Source organism: Entelurus aequoreus, linkage group LG10, assembly GCF_033978785.1.
Source record: "Entelurus aequoreus isolate RoL-2023_Sb linkage group LG10, RoL_Eaeq_v1.1, whole genome shotgun sequence".
Classification (NCBI taxonomy): domain Eukaryota; kingdom Metazoa; phylum Chordata; class Actinopteri; order Syngnathiformes; family Syngnathidae; genus Entelurus; species Entelurus aequoreus.
In genome coordinates this window covers 73,803,321-73,829,871 of record NC_084740.1, presented here as the reverse complement: position 1 = coordinate 73,829,871, position 26,551 = coordinate 73,803,321, and the positions used below count along the sequence as shown (strand labels likewise).

The 26,551-nt window shown below is 35.9% G+C and overlaps 1 protein-coding gene across 3 annotated transcripts in view; it reads right to left on the bottom strand.

The window, feature by feature from the left end:
- vwa8 (von Willebrand factor A domain containing 8) overlaps nt 1–26,551 on the bottom strand; it is a 304,338-nt gene that overhangs the window by 86,953 nt on the left and 190,834 nt on the right. For all 3 annotated transcript variants that reach the window (XM_062061646.1, XM_062061645.1, XM_062061644.1), the window contains 2 exons: nt 9,799–9,907; nt 4,632–4,788 (listed from right to left, as the gene is read on the bottom strand). In XM_062061646.1, the coding sequence (XP_061917630.1) occupies nt 4,632–4,788; nt 9,799–9,907 (266 nt within the window). The remainder of the gene's footprint in view (nt 1–4,631; nt 4,789–9,798; nt 9,908–26,551) is intronic.

Genomic DNA, 26,551 nt, shown 5'->3' with positions numbered 1-26,551 from the left:
TGGTGCACTAATTGTAAGTGTATCTTGTGTTTTTTATGTTGATTTAATAAAAAAAATAAAAAAAATAAAATAAAAAAACGATACAGATAATAACAAAACCGATACCGATAATTTCCGATATTACATTTTAACGCATTTATTGGCCGACATCCCTAATTGCAACTGTATTGGTTCAAATGTGAACGTCGCCCAACCCTAGTCATGGCCAATTAAGCAAATTAGACAATTATGTCATGGAGACCATTTAAAAAAATGCTCAACACAACTGCCACTTTTTTTCTATCCGTGTAAGAACACAATTTGATTCATCTGATATGACTTGATTCATCGCCGATGTGAAAAAGTGACGGTTGGGAGTCGGCAGGCATGTCGACACAGCCGCGATAAGTCAAAGTGTGTGTGTGTGTGTGTGTGTGTGTGTGTGTGTGTGTGTGTGTGTGTGTGTGTGTGTGCGTGCTCTGTTATTTCAGCATACCGAAGCCTGTTTTTGCCTGACTGCAGGCTTTTAAAATGGGAGGATCATAGCCTGGTTGACGTTTAACCTGAAGACAAACAAAAGGATTGAGGTGTAAGGTGGACGTGTGTTTGAACCACGAGGAAGGGGAGGGGGAGGGGGGGCGACCCTGACAGCTGATTTGACGACAGTCAGTCAGAAGATACAGGGAAGAAGGAAAAACTGTAACGTTGGAGGAGATAGAAGAAGGGATTGAAGAGAGGGTGTCCATTTGTTTTGGGTGAAAGCAGCCAGCGTGTCCTAAAGATGAGGGGGAGGATGTGAGGAGGCTAAAAGAAAGTCAAGAGAACAAAACGGAGAGAACAGAGGGAGCCTTCATGGCGGTGCTGCTGAAAAGGATGCCCTGTCAGCCACACACACACGCACGCACACACACACACACGCACACACACACACACACACACACACTCACACACACACACACGGGGGAGAAGTGCGGATAAAAAAAAGAGAGGAAGAGTCAGCTTTTATGCACCTTGTTGTTTTGCATCAGGATTTGGGTGTGTGGTCTACAGAACAAACTAGCACCGGTTCAAAAAACCTTGGCATTAACAGCTGTGGCTGTAGGCGACCGCCTGGTGTAAAAAAAAAAAAAAAAAAACTCCACAAGATGGCAGTAGCTGCACTCGAAGTGCACTTAGTGGTCAACGGCCTCTGCATGCGCTTTAAGGCCATGTCCACACGGAGTATAAGTCGCTCCGGCCGAAAATGCATAATAAAGAAGGAAAAAAACATATATAAGTCGCACTGGAGTATAAGTCGCATTTTTGGGGGGAAATGTATTTGATAAAAGCCAACAGCAAGAATAGACATTTGAAAGGCAATTTAAAATAAATAAAGAATAGTGAATAACAGGCTGAATAAGTGTACGTTATATGAGGCATAAATAACCAACTGAGAAGGTGCCTGGTATGTTAACGTAAAAAAAAAAAAACAGATACTGATAATAAAAAAAACGATACCGATAATTTCCGATATTACATTTTAACGCATTTAACGGCCGATAATATCGGCAGACCGATATTATCGGACATCTCTAGTTATAATCACACTTTTACTCTTGCCATAACTGATACCGTATTTTTCGGACTATAAGTCGCTCTGGAGTATAAGTTGCACCGGCCGAAAATGCATAATAAAGAAGGAAAAAAACATATAAGTCGCATTTTTTGGGGAAATGTATTTGATAAAAGCCAACAGCAAGAATAGACATTTGAAAGGCAATTTAAAATAAATCAAGAATAGTGAACAACAGGCTGAATAAGTGTACGTTATATGAGGCATAAATAACCAACTGAGAAGGTGCCTGGTATGTTAACGTAACATATTATGGTAAGAGTCATTCAAATAACTATAACATATAGAACATGCTATACGTTTACCAAACAATCTGTCACTCCTAATCGCTAAATCCCATGAAATCTTATACGTCTGGTCTCTTACGTGAATGAGATCAATAATATTATTTGATATTTTACGCTAATGTGTTAATCATTTCACACGTAAGTCGCTCCTGAGTGGAAAAAATGAAAAAAACTGCGACTTATAGTCCGAAAAATACGGTACTTATCTCTGACTTTTGTCCTTAAAAACGCAGACTTCTTCCTTTAAAAACAGACTTTTGCAAACGCTGGGCAAGGTGTAGAGTTCCAAAAGTCTCCGCTCAGCGTATGCGTGTACGCGGCACAAGCGGAGATGTGTGCACTGCAAAAAGTCAGTGTTCAAAAACAAGAAAAAATTAATTACAAAAATGAGGGGTATTTTACTTGAACTAAGCAAAATTATCTGCCAATAGAACAAGAAAATGTGGCTTGTCAAGACTTTCCAAAACAAGTCAAATTAGCTAACCTCAATGAACCCAAAAATACCTTCAAATAAGTATATTCTCACTAATAACAAGTGCACTTTTCTTGGTGGAAAAAACAAATATGAAACCTTTTTTCTCAATATGTTTAAAAATATTCTTAAATTGAGAAATGCTAGTGCCATTATCTTGACATAATGATATGCGCTCAGCATTACAAAACCAGCAAACTTATACTGAAAAATAATTGTATTGTTCTTAATGGAAAGGCAACAAGGCAAGCGCTTGTTACTCTCGGGGTCTCCTAGCCGCTCAGGCAAATCATATGGTCTAAAAATGCATTTTTCCACTGATAACATGACATCATCACGCTAAGTGCATGCTCTTTCAGTCAATTAGTGCGCATATATATATATATATTTTTTTTTTTAAATTGTAATTGTGAAGAATTTATCTGAATGTGCATGAACTATTTCTGTTCAAATTTGTTTAAAATGTCACATGTTAAATGTTTAAATATTAACTGTCAGTTTACTGTACTGTGCCAACTGTACTACTATATGAGTACGTGTTTTCTATTGTTTCATTGAAAATAAAACAACAAAGTCCATTTGGCTGTCATCTGTTTTAATTACGAGACACAATTGTGTCAAAATCATGATTTTTTTTTTTTATGCTATAAATAAATTATTACTTTCAAAAAATAGTTTCATACTTTTGATCAGTTGATGACACAGCTTTGCAACAGTTGATATTCTAGTTTCAAGCATGTTTTACTCAATATAGCTCATCAAATCTCAGCAACAAGCTGTAATATCTTACTGAGATCATTTAGGACCAAAACACTCTAACATAAAAATCTGCTTAGTGAGAAGAAGTATTTTATCAGACAGAAAATAAGCAAATATCACCCTTATTTGAGATATTCAATCTTACTTAGGTTTCAGTTTTTACAGTGTAGTACAGGGGTCACCAACGCGGTGCCTGCGGGCACCAGGTAGCCCGTAAGGACCAGATGAGTAGCCCGCCGGCATGTTCTAAAAATAGCTCAAATAGCAGCACTTACCAGTGAGCTGCCTCTATTTTTTAAATTGTATTTATTTACTAGCAAGCTGGTCTCGCTTTGCCCGACATTTTTAATTCTAAGAGAGACAAAACTCAAATAGAATTTGAAAATCCAAGAAAATATTTGAAAGACTTGGTCTTCACTTGTTTAAATAAATTCATTATTTTTTTACTTTGCTTCTTATAACTTTCAGAAAGACAATTTTAGAGAAAATATACAACCTTAAAAATGATTTTAGGATTTTTAAACACATATACCTTTTTACCTTTTAAATTCCTTCCATTTCTTTCCTGACAATTTAAATCAATGTTCAAGTATATTTTTTTTTTATTGTAAAGAATAATAAATACATTTTAATTTAATTATTCATTTTAGCTTCTGTTTTTTAGACGAAGAATATTTGTGAAATATTTCTTCAAACTTATTATGATTAAAATTCAAAAAAAATATTCTGGCAAATCTAGAAAATCTGTAGAATCAAATTTAAATCTTATTTCAAAGTCTTTTGAATTTATTTTAAAATGTTTGTTTTGGAAAATCTAGAAGAAATAATGATTTGTCTTTGTTAGAAATATAGCTTGGTCCAATTTGTTATATATTCTAACAAAGTGTAGATTGGATTTTAACCTATTTAAAACATGTCATCAAAATTCTAAAATTAATCTTAATCAGGTAAAATTACTAATGATGTTCCATAAATTATTTTTTAAAGTTTTTCTCTTCTTTTTTTTCGGTTGAATTTTGAATTTTAAAGAGTCGAAATTGAAGATAAACTATGTTTCAAAATTTAATTGTCATTATTTTCATGTTTTCTCCTCTTTTAAACCGTTCAATTAAGTGTAAATATCATTAATTATTAATATAATAACATAGCGTTAAAGGTAAATTGAGCAAATTGGCTATTTCTGGCAATTTATTTAAGTGTGTATCAAACTGGTAGCCCTTCGCATTAATCACTACCCAAGAAGTAGCTCTTGGTTTCAAAAAGGTTGGTGACCCCTGGTGTAGTACATCAAAATAAACATATTGGAGATGTCAGCTGTTGCTGCTTTTTCCAGGCTTCTGATTGGACAACATGTGCATGACAGCAAGTGTGTGCATTTGTGTGTAGACAGACAGTTTTGAAACTACACTTGTGTGGATGGAGATCATTTCAACCTTGGATATGTGTTTTTGAAGCTCCCCATGATTGTGTGGACACGGCTCAAAAGACAGCGATTACAGCAACAACTATGTTATCCGCCTACCTGTCTTTGAAGGCTTTCTCCGCCATTTCCCGCGCGGCCTGGCGGACCTCCTCGGGGACGGCGTCCTTCTCCGCCTGGGAAACCTGGTGCACCTTGTGTCCCGCATCCAGGCGGTACGGGCCCCCTTTGCCACCCAGGCCGGCCGTGTCTCGGCCGCCTGCAGTTTGGGGAACACGGCAGCATTAATCTCGGCTGTTTACTAATGGAAGAGAGTCAATGTTGTCATAGCGGGGAGGAGCAAACTGCTGAGTCAGCATTAATAGCGCTGATGAATTCATCGTAAACAAAAGGAAGGTAAAAATGCATGATGCGTGGATAAAGCTGCAGGGTTCTGACCACTTATGAAAAATACAGCGATGGCTCTTTTGTGGGAAAACCACATTGGAGCTGATGATTCCAGTTAGAGATGTCTATTGCAAAAACGAAAAATAAACATGAAAAAAAGTGGAATGAGGTGAAATCTAAAGAAGGAAAAGTTGCAATGTTGACACAAAGCTGCCACGCAGGCTGTCTGTTTTTCTTTTGTCTTTCTTTATTTTGCTTTTTTTTTGCCATTGCTCAAAAAATGTATATCAATTCAATGTCATAATCAATTATTGACCTATTCAATGCTCCAATTACTTCAAATATTTCGCTTTAAAATATTTTATGTGGAAAATATTGCATATATTGTGTGGTTGCCGTATAAAAACAATGTATTCTTTGACATAAGAGCATAAAACAAACAGGACAGATGTATCTGAAGTTGATCTCCTAATTTAAGTGTTGAAAGTAAAACAAATATATGATCAAAATTAGGGATGTCCGATAATGGCTTTTTGCCGATATCCGATATTCCGATATTGTCCAACTCTTTAATTACAGATACCGATATCAACTGATACCGATATCAACCGATATATGCAGTCGTGGAATTAACACATTATTATGCCTAATTTGGACAACCAGGTATGGTGAAGATAAGGTACTTTTTAAAAATAATAATAAAATAAGATAACTAAATTAAAAACATTTTCTTGAATAAAAAAGAAAGTAAAACAATATAAAAACAGTTACATAGAAACTAGTAATGAATGAAAATGAGTAAAATTAACTGTTAAAGGTTAGTACTATTAGTGGACCAGCAGCACGCACAATCATGTGTGCTTACGGACTGTATCCCTTGCAGACTGTATTGATATATATTGATATATAATGTAGGAACCAGAATATAGATAACAGAAAGAAATTGGGGGGAGGGAGGTTTTTTGGGTTGGTGCACTAATTGTAAGTGTATCTTGTGTTTTTTATGTTGATTTAATAATAAAAATAAAAATAAACCGATACAGATCATTAAAAAAACGATACCGATAATTTCCGATATTACATTTTAACGCATTTATCGGCCGATAATATCGGCAGGCCGATATTATCGGACATCCCTAATAAAAATGTATCACTATATGAGTAGGGGACATTTTGGATCCCAAATATATTTAATGAGATTGTATTTATCTTTTCACTGTGATTGATCAAAAATAATAATTAATTAAAATTAGGGATGTCTGATAATATCGGCCTGCCGATATTATTGACCGATAAATGCGTTAAAATGTAATATCGGAAATTATCGGTATCGGTTTTTTTATTATCTGTATCGGGTTTTTTTTTATTTATTTTTTTTATTAAATCAACATAAAAAACACAAGATACACTTCCAATTAGTGCACCAACCCAAAAAACCTCCCTCCCCCCATTTCTTTCTGTTATCAATATTCTGGTTCCTACATTATATATCAATATATATCAATACAGTCTGCAAGGGATACAGTCCGTAAGCACACATGATTGTGCGTGCTGCTGGTCCACTAATAGTACTAACTTTTAACACTTAATTTTACTAATTTTCATTCATTACTAGTTTCTATGTAACTGTTTTTATATTGTTGTACTTTCTTTTTTATTCAAGAAAATGTTTTTAATTTATTTATCTTATTTTATTTTATTAATTTAAAAAAAAAAATTACCTTATCTTCACCATACCTGGTTGTCCAAATTAGGCATAATTATGTGTTAATTCCACGACTGCATATATCGGTTGACATCGGTATCGGTAATTAAAGAGTTGGACAATATCGGAATATCGGATATCGGCAAAAAGCCATTATCGGACATCCCTAATTTCAGTGTTTTTGACAAATTTGCTTTTGTACACTACGCACCCCGTGACTAAATGAGACTTGCCAGTTAACAAATAAGAGCATACAGTGCATCCGGAAAGTATTCACAACGCTTCTCTTTTCCCACATATTGTCCAACTCTTAATTACCGATTCGAATATCAACCGATACCGATATATACAGTCGTGGAATTAACACATTATTATGCCTAATTTTGTTGAGACGTAACAATGTAACAAGGTTTTCCAAAATAAATCAACTCAAGTTATGGAAAAAAATGCCAACATGGCACTGCCATATTTATTATTGAAGTCACAAAGTGCATTCTTTTTTTTAACATGCCTCAAAACAGCAGCTTGGAATTTGGGGACATGCTCTCCCTGAGATATGTGTACAGTATATTGTAGCGTCTCGGAAGAGTTAGTGCTGCAAGGGGTTCTGGGTATTTGTTCTGTTGTGCTACGGTGCGGATGTTCTCCCGAAATGTGTTTGTCATTCTTGTTTGGTGTGGGTTCACAGTGTGGCGCATATTTGTAACAGTGTTAAAGTTGTTTATACCGTCACCCTCAGTGTGACCTGTATGGCTGTTGACCAAGTATGCCTTGCATTCACTTGTGTGTGTGAAAAGCCGTAGATATTATGTGACTGGGCCGGCACGCAAAGGCAGTGCCTTTAAGGTTTATTGGCGCTCTGTACTTCTCCCTACGGCCGTGTACACAGCGGCCTTTTAAAAAGTCATACATTTTACTTTTTGAAACCGATACCGATCATTTCCGATATTACATTTTAAAGCATTTATTGGCCGATAATATCGGCAGTCCGATATCATCGGACATCTCTAGTTACAGTCTTATTCCAAAATGGCATACATTGATTTTTGTCCTCAAAATTCTACACACAATACCCTATAATGACAATGTGGAAAATAATATTTTTTAAACAATGTTTCAATTTATTAAAACTAAAAATGCAGCGGTGTATAGAGTTTGAGAGGTGATACAAAGTGGAATGGGCGAAACTGCCCAAAGATACACTACCGTTCAAAAGTTTGGGGTCACATTGAAATGTCCTTATTTTTGAAGGAAAAGCACTGTACTTTTCAATGAAGATAACTTTAAACTAGTCTTAACTTTAAAGAAATACACTCTATACATTGCTAATGTGGTAAATGACTATTCTAACTGCAAATGTCTGCTTTTTGGTGCAATATCTACATAGGTGTATAGAGGCCCATTTCCAGCAACTATCACTCCAGTGTTCTAATGGTACAATGTGTTTGCTCATTGGCTCAGAAGGCTAATTGATGATTAGAAAACCCTTGTGCGATCATGTTCACACATCTGAAAACAGTTTAGCTCGTTACAGAAGCTACAAAACTGACCTTCCTTTGAGCAGATTGAGTTTCTGGAGCATCACATTTGTGGGGTCAATTAAACGCTCAAAATGGCCAGAAAAAGAGAACTTTCATCTGAAACTCGACAGTCTATTCTTGTTCTTAGAAATGAAGGCTATTCCACAAAATTGTTTGGGTGACCCCAAACTTTTGAACGGTAGTGTATATATATATATGGTAGGTGTACATATTATATTAACATAATGGCTATATAATTAATAATTAATATAATTGGATATTAAGAGTATGTGAAAGTTGGACTCCTACCATATTTACTTCAACTGACAAACTCTTTAAAGTTTTGTATCAATCAGAAATATCAAAAATCTAAAATGCACCAAAGTGTGTTTTACATTTTCCCCCATCATGCATTGTGTTGGGTTTGAATGGGTGTAATTCTGCATTTTTTTTATTGGTGAATGGATGTTTTTTATAATATCCACAAATTGTGTTATATCGTGTTATCTGTGACCATGACTGTTGGCATTTTTTGTTGGTTCAATGTTTTTTTTTTGCAGCATGACTAGGGAAGGTTGTTTGCATTGGGTCATATGTGTTGGCCCTGCGATGAGGTGGCGACTTGTCCAGGGTGTACGCCGCCTTCCGCCCGAATGCAGCTGAGATAGACTCCAGCACCCCCCTGCGACCCCCGAAAGGGACAAGCGGTAGAAAATGGATGGATGGATATAAGTAATTGCTGCGCATGATAATTGGTCATTGGCCTGAATTACTCATGTTGTCCACAGGATGGCAACAAAGCAGCAGAGTATAAATTGACTAATTGACCTAATTTGCAAAATTAAAAAACTAAGTCATTTTATGCTATTGAGTAGAGATGCCGATAAATGCGTTAAAATGTAATATCGGAAATTATCGGTATCGTTTATTTTTTTATCAGTATCGTTTTTTTGTTTTGTTTTTTTGTTTTGTTTTTTTATTAAATCCACATAAAAAACACAAGATACACTTACAATTAGTGCACCAACCCAAAAAAACTCCCTCCCCCATTTACACTCATTCACACAAAAGGGTTGTTTCTTTCTGTTATTAATATTCTGCTTCCTACATTATATATCAATATATATCAATACAGTCTGCAAGGGATACAGTCCGTAAGCACACATGATTGTGCGTGCTGCTGGTCCACTAATAATACTAACCTTTAACAGTTAATTTTACAAATTTTCATTAATTACTAGTTTCTATGTAACTGTTTTTATATTGTTTTACTTTCTATTTTATTCAAGAAAATGTTTTTAATTTATTTATCTTATTTTATTTTATTCATTTTTAAAAAAAAGTACCTTATCTTCACCATACCTGGTTGTGCAAATTAGGCATAATAATGTGTTAATTCCACGACTGTATATATCGGTTGATATCGGTATCGGTTGGTATCGGTAATTAAAGAGTTGGACAATATCGGCATATCGGATATCGGCAAAAAGCCCTTATCGGACATCCCTAGTATTGAGTATAGAATTCTGAGGACAAAAAAAGAGTGTATTCCATGTTGGGATAAGGCAATGTGGAAAAGTATTTTCCAGATGCACTATAAATGCATCATAATGTACAATACATTAAGATCTGGGGGGGGGGGGGCGGGGCTTCTCACCTGTGCCACCTGCCCATTGGTTGCCGCCCACGTGAGGATCGTTGTTGGGGTCCATCTTGCCGTGTTTTGGGGCGCTGACGTCCAAACCGCTGTCCCTCTGGATGGTAATCTGCCAAAAAGACGCCACTTTGGTGATGCCAAAAACCAAATAACAACACACCTGTTGCAACACTGTGTCTAATACAAGCGATGCCTGGAAATGCATGCTTGTAGATGACCACAATATAGCCCACTGGGCATCTCTTGTCTCAATTACGGAATTAATGTATCCCGGTATTGATTGACATTTAAGCATATGTGTATTTTTATGTAGACATTTATTACACTTTTTACACAGACGTTATTGCAACTGTTTAGAATTTTGTGCTGGTCCCCTCACGACGAGCCTTATCTTGACGTTAGCAGCAGTCCCTCCTATCTCCTGGCTAACCAGTTAGCCGCACCTATAACGAACGCTCGGTGCGGCTCAGTATGCACGCTGCGTCAGCAGGGGGGGGCCGCATTGGGCTAAAAAATGCCGACTGCATGCAAAATAGCCATACATATACTGTATGCATGTGTGTTTGTTTACATATTATAATGATATAATGGATACAGAATTAATAATTATTAGGGATGTCCGATAATGGCTTTTTGCCGATATCCGATATTCCGATATTGTCCAACTCTTTAATTACCGATACCGATATCAACCGATACCGATATCAACCGATATATGCAGTCGTGGAATTAACACATTATTATGCCTAATTTGGACAACCAGGTATGGTGAAGATAAGGTACTTTTTTAAAAAATTAGTAAAATAAGATAAATAAATCAAAAACATTTTCTTGAATAAAAAAGAAAGTACAACAATATAAAAACAGTTACATAGAAACTAGTAATGAATGAAAATGAGTAAAATTAACTGTTAAAGGTTAGTACTATTAGTGGAGCAGCAGCACGCACAATCGTGTGTGCTTACGGACTGTATCCCTTGCAGACTGTATTGATATATATTGATATATAATGTAGGAACCAGAATATTAATAACAGAAAGAAACAACCCTTTTGTGTGAATGAGTGTAAATGGGGGAGGGAGGTTTTTTGGGTTGGTGCACTAATTGTAAGTGTATCTTGTGTTTTTATGTTGATTTAATTAAAAAAAACAAAAAAAACCGATACCGATAATAAAAAAACCGATATCGATAATTTCCGATATTACATTTTAACGCATATATCGGCCGATAATATCGGCAGGCCGATTTAAAAAAAAAAGTTTTTATTTTTTTTTTACATAAATAAATACAATCATGTGTGCTTACGGACTGTATCCCTGCAGACTGTATTGATCTATATTGATATATAATGTATATATTGTGTTTTTTATGTTGATTTCATTAAAAAAATTAAAAAAAAAAAAAAAAAAAAATTTTTATTTTTATTTCTTGTGCGGCCTGGTACCAATCGGTACCAGGCCGCACAAGTGGTCCCCAACTCTGGACTGAAGCTGTGTGCCTTCATTGTTTTTGTAGCTGTTGTTTTGAGGCGTGTTTAAAAAAAATAAAAAATAATGCACTGCATCTGTTTGTAGTTATTCTTAACATTGCTAGGACGGGTTTGGTTTTGGAATTGGATTGCATTATTGTGGTATTGTTGTGTATTGTTTTGTTGATTGATTAATAAATTCATTAAAAAATATAAAAAATAACAAATAAAAAATAAAATAAAATAAAAATAATAATAAAAAAAATAATGCACTTTGTGAAAGTCAAAGTATAGTATTTCCCATAGTTGTAGTGGGTATCGGGATTATCTCAGGGAGAGCATGTCCCAAAGTCCAAGCTGCTGTTTTGAGGCATGTTAAAAAAAATAATGCACTTTGTGACTTCAATAATATGAAAATATGGCACTTTTTTCCATAACTGGAGTTGAAGTTGTTCTCTTATTTTGGAAAACCTTGTTTTTGATTGATTGATTGATTGAAACTTGTATTAGTAGATTGCACAGTACAGTACATATTCCGTACAATTGACCACTAAATGGTAACACCCCAATAAGTTTGTCAACTTGTTTAAGTCGGGGTCCTTGTTAATCAATTCATGGTAAAGTTACATTGTTTAATGCATCCAGCGGGGCATCACAACAAAATTAGGCATAATAATGTGTTAATTCCACCACTGTATATATCGGTATCGGTAATTAAGAGTTGGACAATATCGGAATATCGGCAAAAAAGCCATTATCGGACATCTCTACTTGTTACGTCAAGAAAGAACACATCATGGACACTAATCTGGGTTTCTTACATTGTCCATAAGATGGTGACAATTTGCCACCTGTTAGAACCTTGGATATTTCAATTTATTAGGAAAACTGAATGAAATTGCACTCGCCTGGCGGGCCAAATTGAAAGATGGCATTTGGTTTAGCTGGGGTTTGGACACCCTTGTTTTATTGTGTATGAATCAACAAGAACTGGGACAAAAAACGGTGCGGTTTTTGGAGACATTCACCTGTGTGTTGGGTGTTCCTGCCCATTTTCTGGTATGTTAGGCAGCGAAGTAAGCATGCGTAACAACTGCAGTGTTTCCCATTAACTGCCAAGATACCTGTGACGGAGGGGGCGTGGCTATGGGCGTGCTCACCATGAGATCATCGAGTAATTTGCATAATTTACTACAATGATATGATTTTCTCTAAAAAGGCTCAAAAAATGTATACTTACTAATTAATAATAACAGTTTTGTTTTAAACGTCCATCCATTTTACAATATAATTACAACACTTTATGTACATATTTATATACAGATTTGAACAATAAGTTATTCACTGAAATATATTTATTAATTGTGGTTCTTACAAAAAATATATCTTATAAAATATAAAAGCTAAAATGTCTCTTAAAGCTCTGCCCCTTTAATTAGTGCATACTAAATAATTTAACTTTGACCTACTGCTACAACCATATTATTTACCAGCAACATAAAGTGAAACAGAGGCAGAGGTGTCCTGCCACAGTCAGTAACAAATAAACAGAAAACAGTAGTGGTCAAATACAAATAAGGCAACAAGAGAAGTATCCTACACTTCTCTTTTGTAAAGTAAATCTCAACAGCCTATATGGGCATCTACATCAACTATATGATTTGCCTGAGAAGCTGGACAGGACAAAAAAAAAAAAAAATTTTTTTTTTTTTTTTTAAAATTTTTTTTATTTGTGGCGGACGTAATTCTTTCGTGACGGGCCGCCAAAAATAAATGAATGTGTGGGAAACACTGAACTGAGGTATATTCTCTCCAAAATATCTTGTTTGCCGATCTACTTCTCCTCCATCTGTTTCATCTCCACCATGTGACCTGTCGACTCCGAGTGTTTGTGAGTCATGCATGACATCACGGGATCACGAGCTTTGCCGCACACATGCCTGCCCTCATATACAGTAACACATGGCTGACCTGACGCTGTCTTTACCGTCACCTGATAAGACACACGCTCTACGGATGCACGTCCAATGTGCTGGCATCCATCCGTCCACCTGCTGGAGCGGTCAGGGTTTGGGAGCAGTTCCTGCTCAACATGAGGGGGGATCGCTGGGCTTACCAGCCGGGAAAAAGGGATGACAGATGCGCCGCTATGTTTTAAGGCACAGGTGTCAAACTCAAGGCCCGGGGGCCAGATCTGGCCCGCAAAATCATTTTATCTGGAATTTATGTGTGTCAATAAAGTACTTAATATTTTCTCACTAAATGTAATGGATTTTTTTCATTTTGACCAAAAAAATATATGTACACTACCATTCAAAAGTTTGGAGTCACCCAAACAATTTTGTGGAATAGCCTTCATTTCTAAGAACAAGAATAGACTGTCGAGCTTCAGATGAAAGTTCTCTTTTTCTGGCCATTTTGAGCGTTTAATTGACCCCACAAATGTGATGCTCCAGAAACTCAATCTGCTCAAAGGAAGGTCGGTTTTGTAGCTTCTGTAACGAGCTAAACTGTTTTCAGATGTGTGAACATGATTGCACAAGGGTTTTCTAATCATCAATTAGCCTTCTGAGCCAATGAGCAAACACATTGTACCATTAGAACACTGGAGTGATAGTTGCTGGAAATGGGCCTCTATACACCTATGTAGATATTGCACCAAAAACCAGACATTTGCAGCTAGAATAGTCATTTATAAGGATGTCCGATAATGGCTTTTTGCCGATATCCGATATTCCGATATTGTCCAACTCTTTAATTACCGATACCGATATCAACCGATATATGCAGTCGTGGAATTAACACATTATTATGCCTAATTTGGACAACCATGTATGGTGAAGATACGGTACTTTTTAAAAATAATAATAAAATAAGATAACTAAATTAAAAACATTTTCTTGAATAAAAAAGAAAGTAAAACAATATAAAAACAGTTACATAGAAACTAGTAATTAATGAAAATGAGTCAAATGAACTGTTAAAGGTTAGTACTATTAGTGGACCAGCAGCACGCACAATCATGTGTGCTTACGGACTGTATCCCTTGCAGACTGTATTGATATATATTGATATATAATAAAGGAACCAGAATATTGATAACAGAAAGAAATGGGGGGAGGGAGGTTTTTTGTGTTGGTGCACTAATTGTAAGTTTATCTTGTGTTTTTTATGTTGATTTAATAAAAAAAACAAAAAAAAACACGATACAGATAATAAAAAAACCGATACCGATAATTTCCGATATTACATTTTAACGCATTTATCATCCCTAGTCATTTACCACATTAGCAATGTATAGAGTGTATTTCTTTAAAGTTAAGACTAGTTTAAAGTTATCTTCATTGAAAAGTGCAGTGCTTTTCCTTCAAAAATAAGGACATTTCAATGTGACCCCAAACTTTTGAACGGTAGTGTATGTATGTTAATAGTATTCATTATTGCAACAAATATTACAGTATATTATCATACTTTCCAAACATGTTTTTTGTCTAAATAAAAATACCTAACTTTACAGCAAACTACCCATCAAATTAATAAAAATGACAACACATTTTACGTTGTTCTTTACAGCATATTACTGTAAATTGAAAAAACAAACTACCAGTTTTTTGCGTTAAAACAGTGTTGACTGAGCTGCCAGTTTTTGCCTGTAAAATCTACAGTTGTTTTTAACGGTGTATTACTGTAAATGGAAAGACGGTACATTTGTTTTTACGGTAGAAAAACTGGCAGCTAAGTTGCCAGGATAAAAAAAATTACTTGTACTGTTTTTCCATGAACAATATAACGTTGTAAAAACTAGAGATGTCCGATAATATCGGCCGATAAATGCTTTAAAATGTAATATCGGAAATTATCGGTATCGGTTTTTTTATTATCGGTATCGTTTTTTTTTTTTTTTTTTTAATTTTTTTTTTTTTTAAATTAAATCAGTATATCGGACTCCCGAAATTTCAGTGCCCCTCCCGATAATCTCCCGGGGTAACCATTCTCCCGATTTCCACCCGGACAACATTATTGGGGGCGTGCCTTAAAGGTACAGCCTTTAGCGTCCTCTACAATCTGTCGTCACGTCCGCTTTTCCTCCATACAAACAGCCCAGTCACATAATATATGCGACTTTTACACACATACATGTGAATGCAAGGCGTACTTGATCAACAGCCATACAGGTCACACTGAGAGTGACCGTATAAACAACTTTAACAACTGTTACAAATATGCGCCACACTGTGAACCCGCACCAGACAAGAATGACAAACACATTTCGGGAGAACATCCGCACCCATACTTGCCAACCCTCCCGTTTTTACCGGGAGACTCCCGGTATTCAGCGCCTCTCCCGATAACCTCCTGGCAGAAATGTTCTCCCGACAAACTCCTGGTATTCAGCCGGAGCTGGAGGCCACGCCCCCTCCAGCTCAATGCGGACCTGAGTGGGGACAGCCTGTTCTCACGTCCGCTTTCCCACAATATAAACAGCTTGCCTGCCCAATGACGTCGTAATTGTAGAATGATCGAGGGCGAGTTCTTGGTTTCTTATGTGGGTTTATTGTTAGGCAGTTCATTAACGTCCTCCCAGCGCGGTAACAACACACAACAACAGCAGTCACGTTTAGTCTACCGTAAAGCAGTTTGTCTGCCGTAAACAGCAATGTTGTGACACTCTTAAACAGGACAATACTGCCATCTACTGTATAGCCTCCAGAACACTGAAATTCAAGTATTTATTTTATTTATATGTATAATAAAATATATATATATATATATATATATATATATATATATATATATATATATATATATATATATATATATATATATATATATATATATATATATATATATGTATGTATAGCTAGAATTCACTGAAAGGCAAGTATTTCATATATATATATATATATATATATATATATATATATATATATATATATATATATATATATATATATATATATATATATATATATATATATATATATATATATATATATATATATATATATATATGAAATACTTGTGTTGGTGAATTCTAGCTTAAATATATTCCCCTCTTAACCACGCCCCCAACCACGCCCCAAGCCCACCCCCGACCACGCCCCCCCAACCCCCACCTCCCGGTATCGGAGGTATCAAGGTTGGCAAGTATGTCCGCACCGCACCGTAACACAACATAAACACAACAGAACAAATAGCCAGAACCCCTTGCAGCACTAACTCTTCCGGGACGCTACAATGTACGCCCCACCCCCCAGTCATTATCGGACATCTCTAGTAAAAACCAATTTAACACAAAAATTCTGGCAATTTTCCGTAAAAGAACAGTGGTACTGTTTTTCCATTTACCGTAAAATGTTGTAAAAAATTTTTTAAAAACACTATATTTTACAGTAAAATCTTGTAAATGTAAAGTTTTTACGTAAAATCCACAGTCTACTTAATATATATATACAGTATATATATATATATATATATTTTTTTTTTTTTTTAATAATGAAATCCACATGCAAATTTATACCTTATTCGCTGTTACAAGCGACCATCTGATGGCAGCCATATAACCAGTTTGACATCCCTGTTTTAAGGGATGTACTGTATGTCAGTGTGGGTATTACATACTGTCCACAATATAGTACACACCATAGTGGAGGAACCAGTGTCTTGACGTAGGAAGACTGCGACTGATAACGTCAAAGGTCAGGAAAAGATAGGGGTCCCAGGTGGTACATAAAAGTGGAGTAGCATGCCTGTAGGTGGCTCCATTGTACAGAATACCTGCTGGTACTTGACACCTGGCTGAACAAAAGATGTCCTGTGTGCGCATATAAATGACATCATGCATGCTGCTTCGCTGATGATGTCATGGAGCAACGTGTTGAATAAGGCTCTGCACGTTACTGTATGTACTGTACTCGGGCTGGAAACTGGATGCAGCAGTGTGGCTTCAAAATGTTCTAATATTTTACTGCTGTCAAATGATAAAACACTTTTTTTTTATCAGATTATCAGGTTTAATCGTGATTAATCACAGATTATTACTCACCTATATACTTTTAATTAATTTAAAAAAGAGCGCAATATTTGGACACAAACACAGTTTCGTCCAGGAACATTTTTTTAAATGTTTCACTTGACTGTACATTATTTGTTCCAAAACTTGCTTATATTTAGACTACCGTCTGGGTTTATTTTGGAGTGAAATCTACCAGAAAGCGCACCAGTCGGACTCCTCCTCACCCGACTTTACTATCATGGCACTCAAAAAGTACTGTATTTTCCGGACGCCTGCGTATTAGCCGCACCAACTAAATTTTAGCGGGAAATAAATATATTATTGTTTCCAAACGGCATCTGTAACATGGCAGGAAGCTAGCTCGCCAATCAGCTAAACAGTTTACTGAGGAATTTGTGAAATTTGTAAAATGTTGTGAATGTTGTTGTAAGTTAAAGGCCTACTGAAAGCCACTACTAGCGACCACGCAGTCTGATAGTTTATATATCAATGATGAAATCTTAACATTGCAACACATGCCAATACGGCCGGGTTAACTTATAAAGTGACATTTAAAACTTCCCGGGAAATATCCGGCTGAAACATCGATGTATGATGACGTATGCGCGTGACGAAGTCCGAGTAACGGAAGTTATGGTACCCCGTAGAATCCTATACAAAAAGCTCTGTTTTTTTATTTCATAATTCCACAGTATTCTGGACATCTTTTGCAATTCTTTTAATGAACAATGAAGGCTGCAAAGAAGACAGTTGTAGGTGGGATCGGTGTATTAGCAGCGGACTACAGCAACACAACCAGGAGGACTTTGTTGGAGCGCTAGCCGCGCTAGCCGCGCTAGCCGCCGACCTCACCTTGACTTCCTACGTCTCCGGGCCGCCAAACGCATCGGGTGAAGTCCTTCGTCCTTCTGCCGATCGCTGGAACGCAGGTGAGCACGGGTGTTGATGAGCAAATGAGGGCTGGCTGGCGTAGGTGGAGAGCTAATGTTTTTAGCATAGCTCTGTGCAGTCCGGTTGCTAAGTTAGCTTCAATGGCGTCGTTAGCACAGCATTGTTAACCTTCGCCAGCCTGGAAAGCATTAACCGTGTATTTACATGTCCACGGTTTAATAGTATTGTTGATTTTCTATCTATCCTTCCAGTCAGGGGTTTATTTCTTTTGTTTATATATGCAGTTAAAGGAAGATGCTATCACATTAGCTCGTAGCTAAAGCATTTCGCCGATGTATTGTCGTGGAGATAAAAGGCACTGAATGTCCATTTCGCGTTGTCGACTCTCATTTTCAAGAGGATATAGTATCCCAGGTGGTTTAAAATACAAATCTGTGATCCACAATAGAAAAAGGAGAGTGTGGAATCCAATGAGCCAGCTTGTACCTAAGTTACGGTCAGAGCGAAAAAAGATACGTCCATCGCTGCCTCTCAAGTCATTCACTGTAACGTTCCTCATCTACGAATCTTTCATCCTCGCTCAAATTAATGGGGTAATCATCACTTTCTCGGTCCGAATCTCTCTCGCTCCATTGTAAACAACGGGGAATTGTGAGGAATACTAGCTCCTGTGACGTCACGCTACTTCCGGTACAGGCAAGGCTTTTTTTTATCAGCGAGCAAAAGTTGCGAACTTTATCGTGGATGTTCTCTACTAAATCCTTTCAGCAAAAATATGGCAATATCGCGAAATGATCAAGTATGACACATAGAATGGATCTGCTATTCCCGTTTAAATTTAAAAAAATCATTTCAGTAGGCCTTTAATAATACTAACACAGACCCTCGTAATCGGGTTGGCACATTAATTAATGCTAACTGCGCTAACGTCATTACATTACGGTAGCAACTACAAACATGCATAAAACACTCCTGCAGACATCACACATGGGACGGTTTAGTAAATATAAACAGTTTTAGTTATACTGTAAGACCTAGAATGCTTGGAGTTATGAATAAACGCTAATGTGTTAATTATTTCACACATAAGTCGCTCCTGAGTATAAGTCGCACCCCCGGCCAAACTATGAAAAAAACTGCGACTTATAGTCCGAAAAATACGGTACAGGTTTTATGATGGCCTAGGTCAGATTCATTCCGTTTTGATGATTTCCTACAGGAAAATACATGTTTTTTTATACGTCTTGGTGTTAAAAGTATTGAAAAAAAACTAAAACTTTTTGATGTTGGTGTGCGATGTGCAAGCAGGCAGTGCGGTATGCAGGTGAGGGATGTAAACAGAGTGGTGTGAAGCATATAGAGAGGCTGTATGTGCACATACAGTAGAGCTACTGTGGGTGTTGTTGGTCTGCACAGCGAGTGTCTGTCTGAGCCCCCCCCCCCCCCAACACACACACACACACACACACACACCCATCAAAGAGCGCTGAGGAATCTGGGCCAGAGAGAGGTTCTGTCTGTGTGCTGCAGGTGTGTCTGTTCGAGCGGTTTATTACTACTGTTGAGTTTGCCCGCGGGGATGCCTTGCCACGTTTTACGTTCAACTGGAGATGACTTTTTATGATGATGAATTTTCATTTCATGTCATAAGACAGAGAATAAAGTTGGTTGGCAATTGTTATTGCAAGGAGAAATTGAAAAAACATCACATTGTATAAATAATAAGTAATAACATCATCATTTTTCAAAGTTGTCTGTGGCTTCATCTCAATATTTGCCTGTATTGACTGGTGCATGTTTTTTTTGGTTTTATTTTATATAAAATTTTTGTGGGCTACTTGTTTGGGGCGGAGACATAATATTCAACATGTGTTTAATTCTATTTCTGAAATGTATATGTCAAACATTCTATAAACAAGATATACATGATATAGTGTTACATTGTTTTACTATGAAACACTATATCAATATTATATTGTTATATATATCTATAGAACTCCGGTTTATTAGTGATTCCCAGAGCCCAAAAAAAGTCTGCGGGCTATAGAGCGTTTTCTATTCGGGCTCCGGTACTATGGAATGCCCTCCCGGTAACAGTTAGAGATGCTACCTCAGTAGAAGCATTTAAGTCCCATCTTAAAACTCATTTGTATAATCTATATCAGGGGTCACCAACCTTTTTGAAACCTAGAGCTACTTCTTGGGTACTGATTAATGCGAAGGGCTACCAGTTTGATACACACTTAAATAAATTGCCAGAAATAGCCAATTTGCTCAATTTACCTTTAACTCTATGTTATTATTAATAATTAATGATATTTACACTTAATTGAACGGTTTAAAAGAGGAGAAAACACGAAAAAAATGACAATTAAATTTTGAAACATTGTTTATCTTTAATTTTGACTCTTTAAAATTCAAAATTCAACCGAAAAAAAGAAGAGAAAAACTTAAAAAAAGAATTTATGGAACATCATTAGTAATTTTTCCTGATTAAGATTAATTTTACAATTTTGATGAAATGTTTTAAATATGTTAAAATCCAATCTACACTTTGTTAGAATATATAACAAACAATATATAACAAACAAAGCTATATTTCTAACAAAGACAAATCATTATTTCTTCTAGATTTTCCAGAACAAAAATTTTAAAAGAAAATCAAAAGACTTTGAAATAAGATTTAAATTTGATTCTACAGATTTTCTAGATTTGCCAGAATAATTTTTTTGAATTTTAATCATAATAAGTTTGAAGAAATATTTCACAAATATTCTTCGTCGAAAAAACAGAAGCTAAAATGAAGAATTAAATGAAAATGTATTTATTATTCTTTACAATAAAACATTTTTTTTACTTGAACATTGATTTAAATTGTCAGGAAAGAAGAGGAAGGAATTTAAAAGGTAAAAAGGTATATGTGTTTAAAAATCCTAAAATCATTTTTAAGGTTGTATTTTTTCTCTAAAATTGTCTTTCTGAAAGTTATAAGAAGCAAAGTAAAAAAATTAATGAATTTATTTAAACAAGTGAAGACCAAGTCTTTAAAATATTTTCTTGGATTTTCAAATTCTATTTGAGTTTTGTCTCTCTTAGAATTAAAAATGTCGGGCAAGGCGAGACCAGCTTGCTAGTAAATAAATACAATTTAAAAAATAGAGGCAGCTCACTGGTAAGTGCTGCTATTTGAGCTATTTTTAGAACAGGCCGGCGGGCTACTCATCTGGTCCTTACGGGCTACCTGGTGCCCGCGGGCACCGCGTTGGTGACCCCTGCTCTAGCCTTTAAATCAGGGGTGTCCAAACTTTTTCCACTCAGGGCCACAGACTGAAAAATCAAAGCATGCGGGGGCCATTTTTATATTTTTCCTTTTTTTTAAAAAACCAATACAATATATAGGTTGTTTTTTTTTAACCTTTATGGCTTTCCTCAAGTTTGGTCCCCGGTACCCGGGAGGGTCTCAGTCATAAAAATGTTAGAAATAAGTCATCAATTATTATTTTTTCATTTATGCCTGGTTCACACCAACGGCGCTTGCCGCGCTTTAAAGCGGCGAGCAAAGCGCCGTCATTTTTGTAAATTTTTCCACGAATATCCCGATCTCCGAAGTAATGCTATGCTTTGATACGCTCTGATACGCTCTGATACGAATTAGTTGCCGCTTTGTTACCGTTCCTCACGCTTTGATACGCTTTAAATCACGCTTTGATACGTTTTATTATGCTTTATTGAACTTTATTACGCTTTGATGCGATCCTGACGCTTTAAATCAGGCTCTGACACGATTAGCAAGCTCTGTTGTGCATTGTCACAACAAAAATAAGAAAAAAATGTGAAAAACTCAGTATACTGTTTTCCACCCATTTTTTATATTCATTTATTTTTTCAATTTCTCTTTTTTTCCCCGTTATATTATGTTTTATATCTTCATTTCTTTTATTTTTGTCATCTTAATAAATATCTATCTTTCATTTCTTATGCTAGTTGAAAATAATAAAAGGCAATTATCCACACATTTTTTATATTCATTTATTTTTTCAATTTCTCTTTTTTTCCCCGTTATATTATGTTTTATATCTTCATTTCTTTTATTTTTGTCATCTTAATAAATATCTATCTTTCATTTCTTATGCTAGTTGAAAATAATAAAAGGCAATTATCCACACATTTTTTATATTCATTTATTGTTTCAATTTCTCTATTTTTTCCGTTATATTATGTTTTATATCTTCATTTCTTTTATTTTTGTCATCTTAATAAATATCTATCTTTCATTTCTTATGCTAGTTGAAAATAATAAAAGGCAATTATCCACACATTTTTTATATTCATTTTTTTTTTCAATTTCTCTTTTTTTTCCCGTTATATTATGTTTTATATCTTCATTTCTTTTATTTTTGTCATCTTAATAAATATCTATCTTTCATTTCTTATGCTAGTTGAAAATAATAAAAGGCAATTATCCACACATTTTTTATATTCATTTTTTTTTTCAATTTCTCTTTTTTTTCCGTTATATTATGTTTTATATCTTCATTTCTTTTATTTTTGTCATCTTAATAAATATCTATCTTTCATTTCTTATGCTAGTTGAAAATAATAAAAGGCAATTATCCACACATTTTTTATATTAATTTATTTTTTCAATTTCTCTTTTTTTTCCGTTATATTATGTTTTATATCTTCATTTCTCTTATTTTTGTCATCTTAATAAATATCTATCTTTCATTTCTTATGCTAGTTGAAAATAAAAGGCATTTATTTTATAAAACGTAACATATTCTCTTTATTATTAACATTTTCATACAGACAATTTATAGACAGTAATGTCAAACTGCAACATCAAACTCTAACAGAAGTACAGAAACAATGATCATCGTATAAAAAAGGCAATGATGCAAAAGAGAATGGATTTGTAATCCTGTGTTACGACCCTCACGCTTTAATCAGGCTTTGTTACGCTTTAACGGCGCTTTGCATGCCGCTTTAAAGCACCGTCAAAGCGCCGTTGGTGTGAACCTAGCATTAACGCTTGAATCTCGAGATCAACTTCAGGTCTGTCTGTCGTTATAAAGTTTTTTTAAATTTTGTTTTTATGTTTTTGCCCTTTATGTCAAAACTAGGGATGTCCGATAATGGCTTTTTGCCGATATCCGATATTCCGATATTGTCCAACTCTTTAATTACCGATATCAACCGATACCGATATCAACCGATATATGCAGTCGTGGAATTAACACATAATTATGCCTAATTTGGACAACCAGGTATGGTGAAGATAAGGTACTTTTTAAAAAAATTAGTAAAATAAGATAAATAAATTAAAAACATTTTCTTGAATAAAAAAGAAAGTAAAGCAATATAAAAACAGTTACATAGAAACTAGTAATTAATGAACATTCGTAAAATTAACTGTTAAAGGTTAGTACTATTAGTGGACCAGCAGCACGCACAATCATGTGTGCTTACGGACTGTATCCCTTGCAGACTGTATTGATATATATTGATATATAATGTAGGAACCAGAATATTAATAACAGAAAGAAACAACCCTTTTGTGTGAATGAGTGTAAATGGGGGAGGGAAGTTTTTTGGGTTGGTGCACTAATTGTAAGTGTATCTTGTATGTTTTTATGTTGATTTAATAAATTTAAAAAAAACCGGAAAAAAAAAAAAAAAAAAAAAAACGATACCGATAATAAAAAAACCGATACCGATAATTTCCGATATTACATTTTAACGCATATATTGGCCGATAATATCGGCTATTATCGGCCGATCTCTAGTCAAAACCCTTATTTTTATGGCAAACACACAAACTATGCAACATTTTCCCCCAAAACATTTCAAAGTGGAATATTTTATGTGAAGTAATTGGAACCTTAAATAGGTCAATAATTCATAACAATAAAAAAATAAAAAGAATAAGTGTTGAAAATAAGCCAAATTTCTATTTTTTTTTTACTATTAACGCTTAAGTCTGTAGATCTGTTGATTATAAGATTTTATAACTTTTTCAATTTTTTTGGGTTTGTTTGTTTGTTGCCCTTTTTGTGAAAGAAAACTTTGTTTCGCACAAAATAGGCAATATTTCCCCCCCCCCCCCCCAAAATATTTCAAAGTGGAATTGTTCCAGTGAAGTAATTGGAGCCTCCAATAGGTCAATAACCGTCCGCATGGCAGCTTTGTGTTATTAGTGTCAACATTGACACTTTTTCTTGTTACATTTCACCTGTTTACTCTTTTATTTACACTTTTTCATGTTTTACATTTTTATTGTAGTATTTGCAGAATGTGCCGGGGGCCGTAAACAAATTAGCTGGGGGCCACAAATGGCCCTCGGGCCGCACTTTGGACATGCCTGCTTTAAATAGACCCCCTTTTTAGACCAGTTGATCTGCCGTTTCTTTTCTTTTCCTCTCCCTTGTGGAAGGGGGGGGGGGGGCACAGGTCCTTTTTTGTGCAGCCCTATTAACCATAAACATTTTGAAGTAATCATGAACCATCCATCCATCCATCCATTTTATACCGCTTGTCCCTTTTGGGGTCGCGGGGGGTGCTGGAGCCTATCTCAGCTGCATTCGGGCGGAAGGCAGGGTACACCCTGGACAAGTCGCCACCTCATCGCAGAATCATGAACCAAGACGACCAAATTATGCAATTAAGTGATCAAAACAATACTTTTGTATCCACACTGTCTATGTGGGGAAATTGCGTCTCCCGCCATGTACTGAAATCTATTATTATGCCATACGCAGAGCAATATATCATACTTTGAAGACTCCTTTGTGCATATTTAGGGTTACAAAAATAGTCACAAGTAGCAAGTTTCCATTCTGTGCATACTTGGATTCAAATGACTGCAGATAAGTTGGCATAAAAGCAACTGCAAAACCCAAAAGCAGTGAAGTTGGCACGTTGTGTAAATGGTAAATAAAAACAGAATACAATGATTTGTAAATCCTTTTCAACTTATATTCAATTGAATAGACGGCAAAGACAAGATATTTAATGTTCCAACTGAGAAACTTCATTTTTTTTTGTGCAAATAATCATTAACTTAGAATTTAATGGCAGCAACACTTTGCAAAAAAGTTGTCACAGGGGCATTTTTACCACTGTGTTACATGGCCTTTCCTTTTAACAACACTCAGTAAACGTTTGGGAATTGAGGAGACACATTTTTGAAGTGGAATTCTTTCCCATTCTTGCTTGATGTACAGCTTAAGTTGTTCAACAGTCCGGGGGTCTCCCTTGTGCTATTTTAGGCTTCATAATGCGCCACACATTTTCAATGGGAGACAGGTCTGGACTACAGGCAGGCCAGTCTAGTACCTGCACTCTTTTACTATGAAGCCACGCTGTTGTAACACGTGGCTTGGCATTGTCTTGCTGAGATAAGCAGGGGCGTCCATGATAACATATGTTGCTCCAATACCTGTATGTACCTTTCAGCATTAATGGTGCCTTCACAGATGTGTAAGTTACCCATGCCTTGGGCACTAATACACCCCCATACCATCACACATGCTGGCTTTTCAACTTTGCACCTATAACAGTCCGGATGATTCTTTTCCTCTTTGGTCCGGAGGACGCGACGTCCACAGTTTCCAAAAACAATTTGAAATGTGGACTCGTCAGACCACAAAACACTTTTCCACTTTGCATCAGTCCATCTTAGATGAGCTCGGGCCCAGCGAAGCCGGCTGCGTTTCTGGGTGTTGTTGATAAATGGCTTTGGCTTTGCATAGTAGAGTTTTAACTTGCACTTACAGATGTAGCGACGAATTGTAGTTACTGACAGTGGTTTCCTGAAGTGTTCCTGAGCCCATTTGGTGATATCCTTTACACACTGATGTCGCTTTTTGATGATAAATGGCTTTGGCTTTGCATAGTAGAGTTTTAACTTGCACTTACGGATGTAGCGACAAACTGTAGTTAATGACAGTGGTTTTCTGAAGTGTTCCTGAGCCCATGTGGTGATATCCTTTACACACTGATGTCGCTTTTTGATGCAGTCCGTAATATCATCGCTTACGTGCAGTGATTTCTTTGACCTTTTGATGATATTACGGACCGAAGATGGTGAAATCCCTAAATTCCTTGCAATAGCTGGTTGAGAAATGTTGTTCTTAAACTGTTCAACAATTTGCTCACGCATTTGTTGACAAAGTGGTGACCCTCGCCCCATCCTTGTTTGTGAATGACTGAGCATTCCATGGAATCTACTTTTATAGCCAATCATGGCACCCACCTGTTCCCAATTAGCCTGCACACCTGTGGGATGTTCCAAATAAGTGTTTGATGAGCATTCCTCAACTTTCTCAGTCTTTTTTGCCACTTGTGCCAGCTTTTTTGAAACACGTTGCAGGCATCAA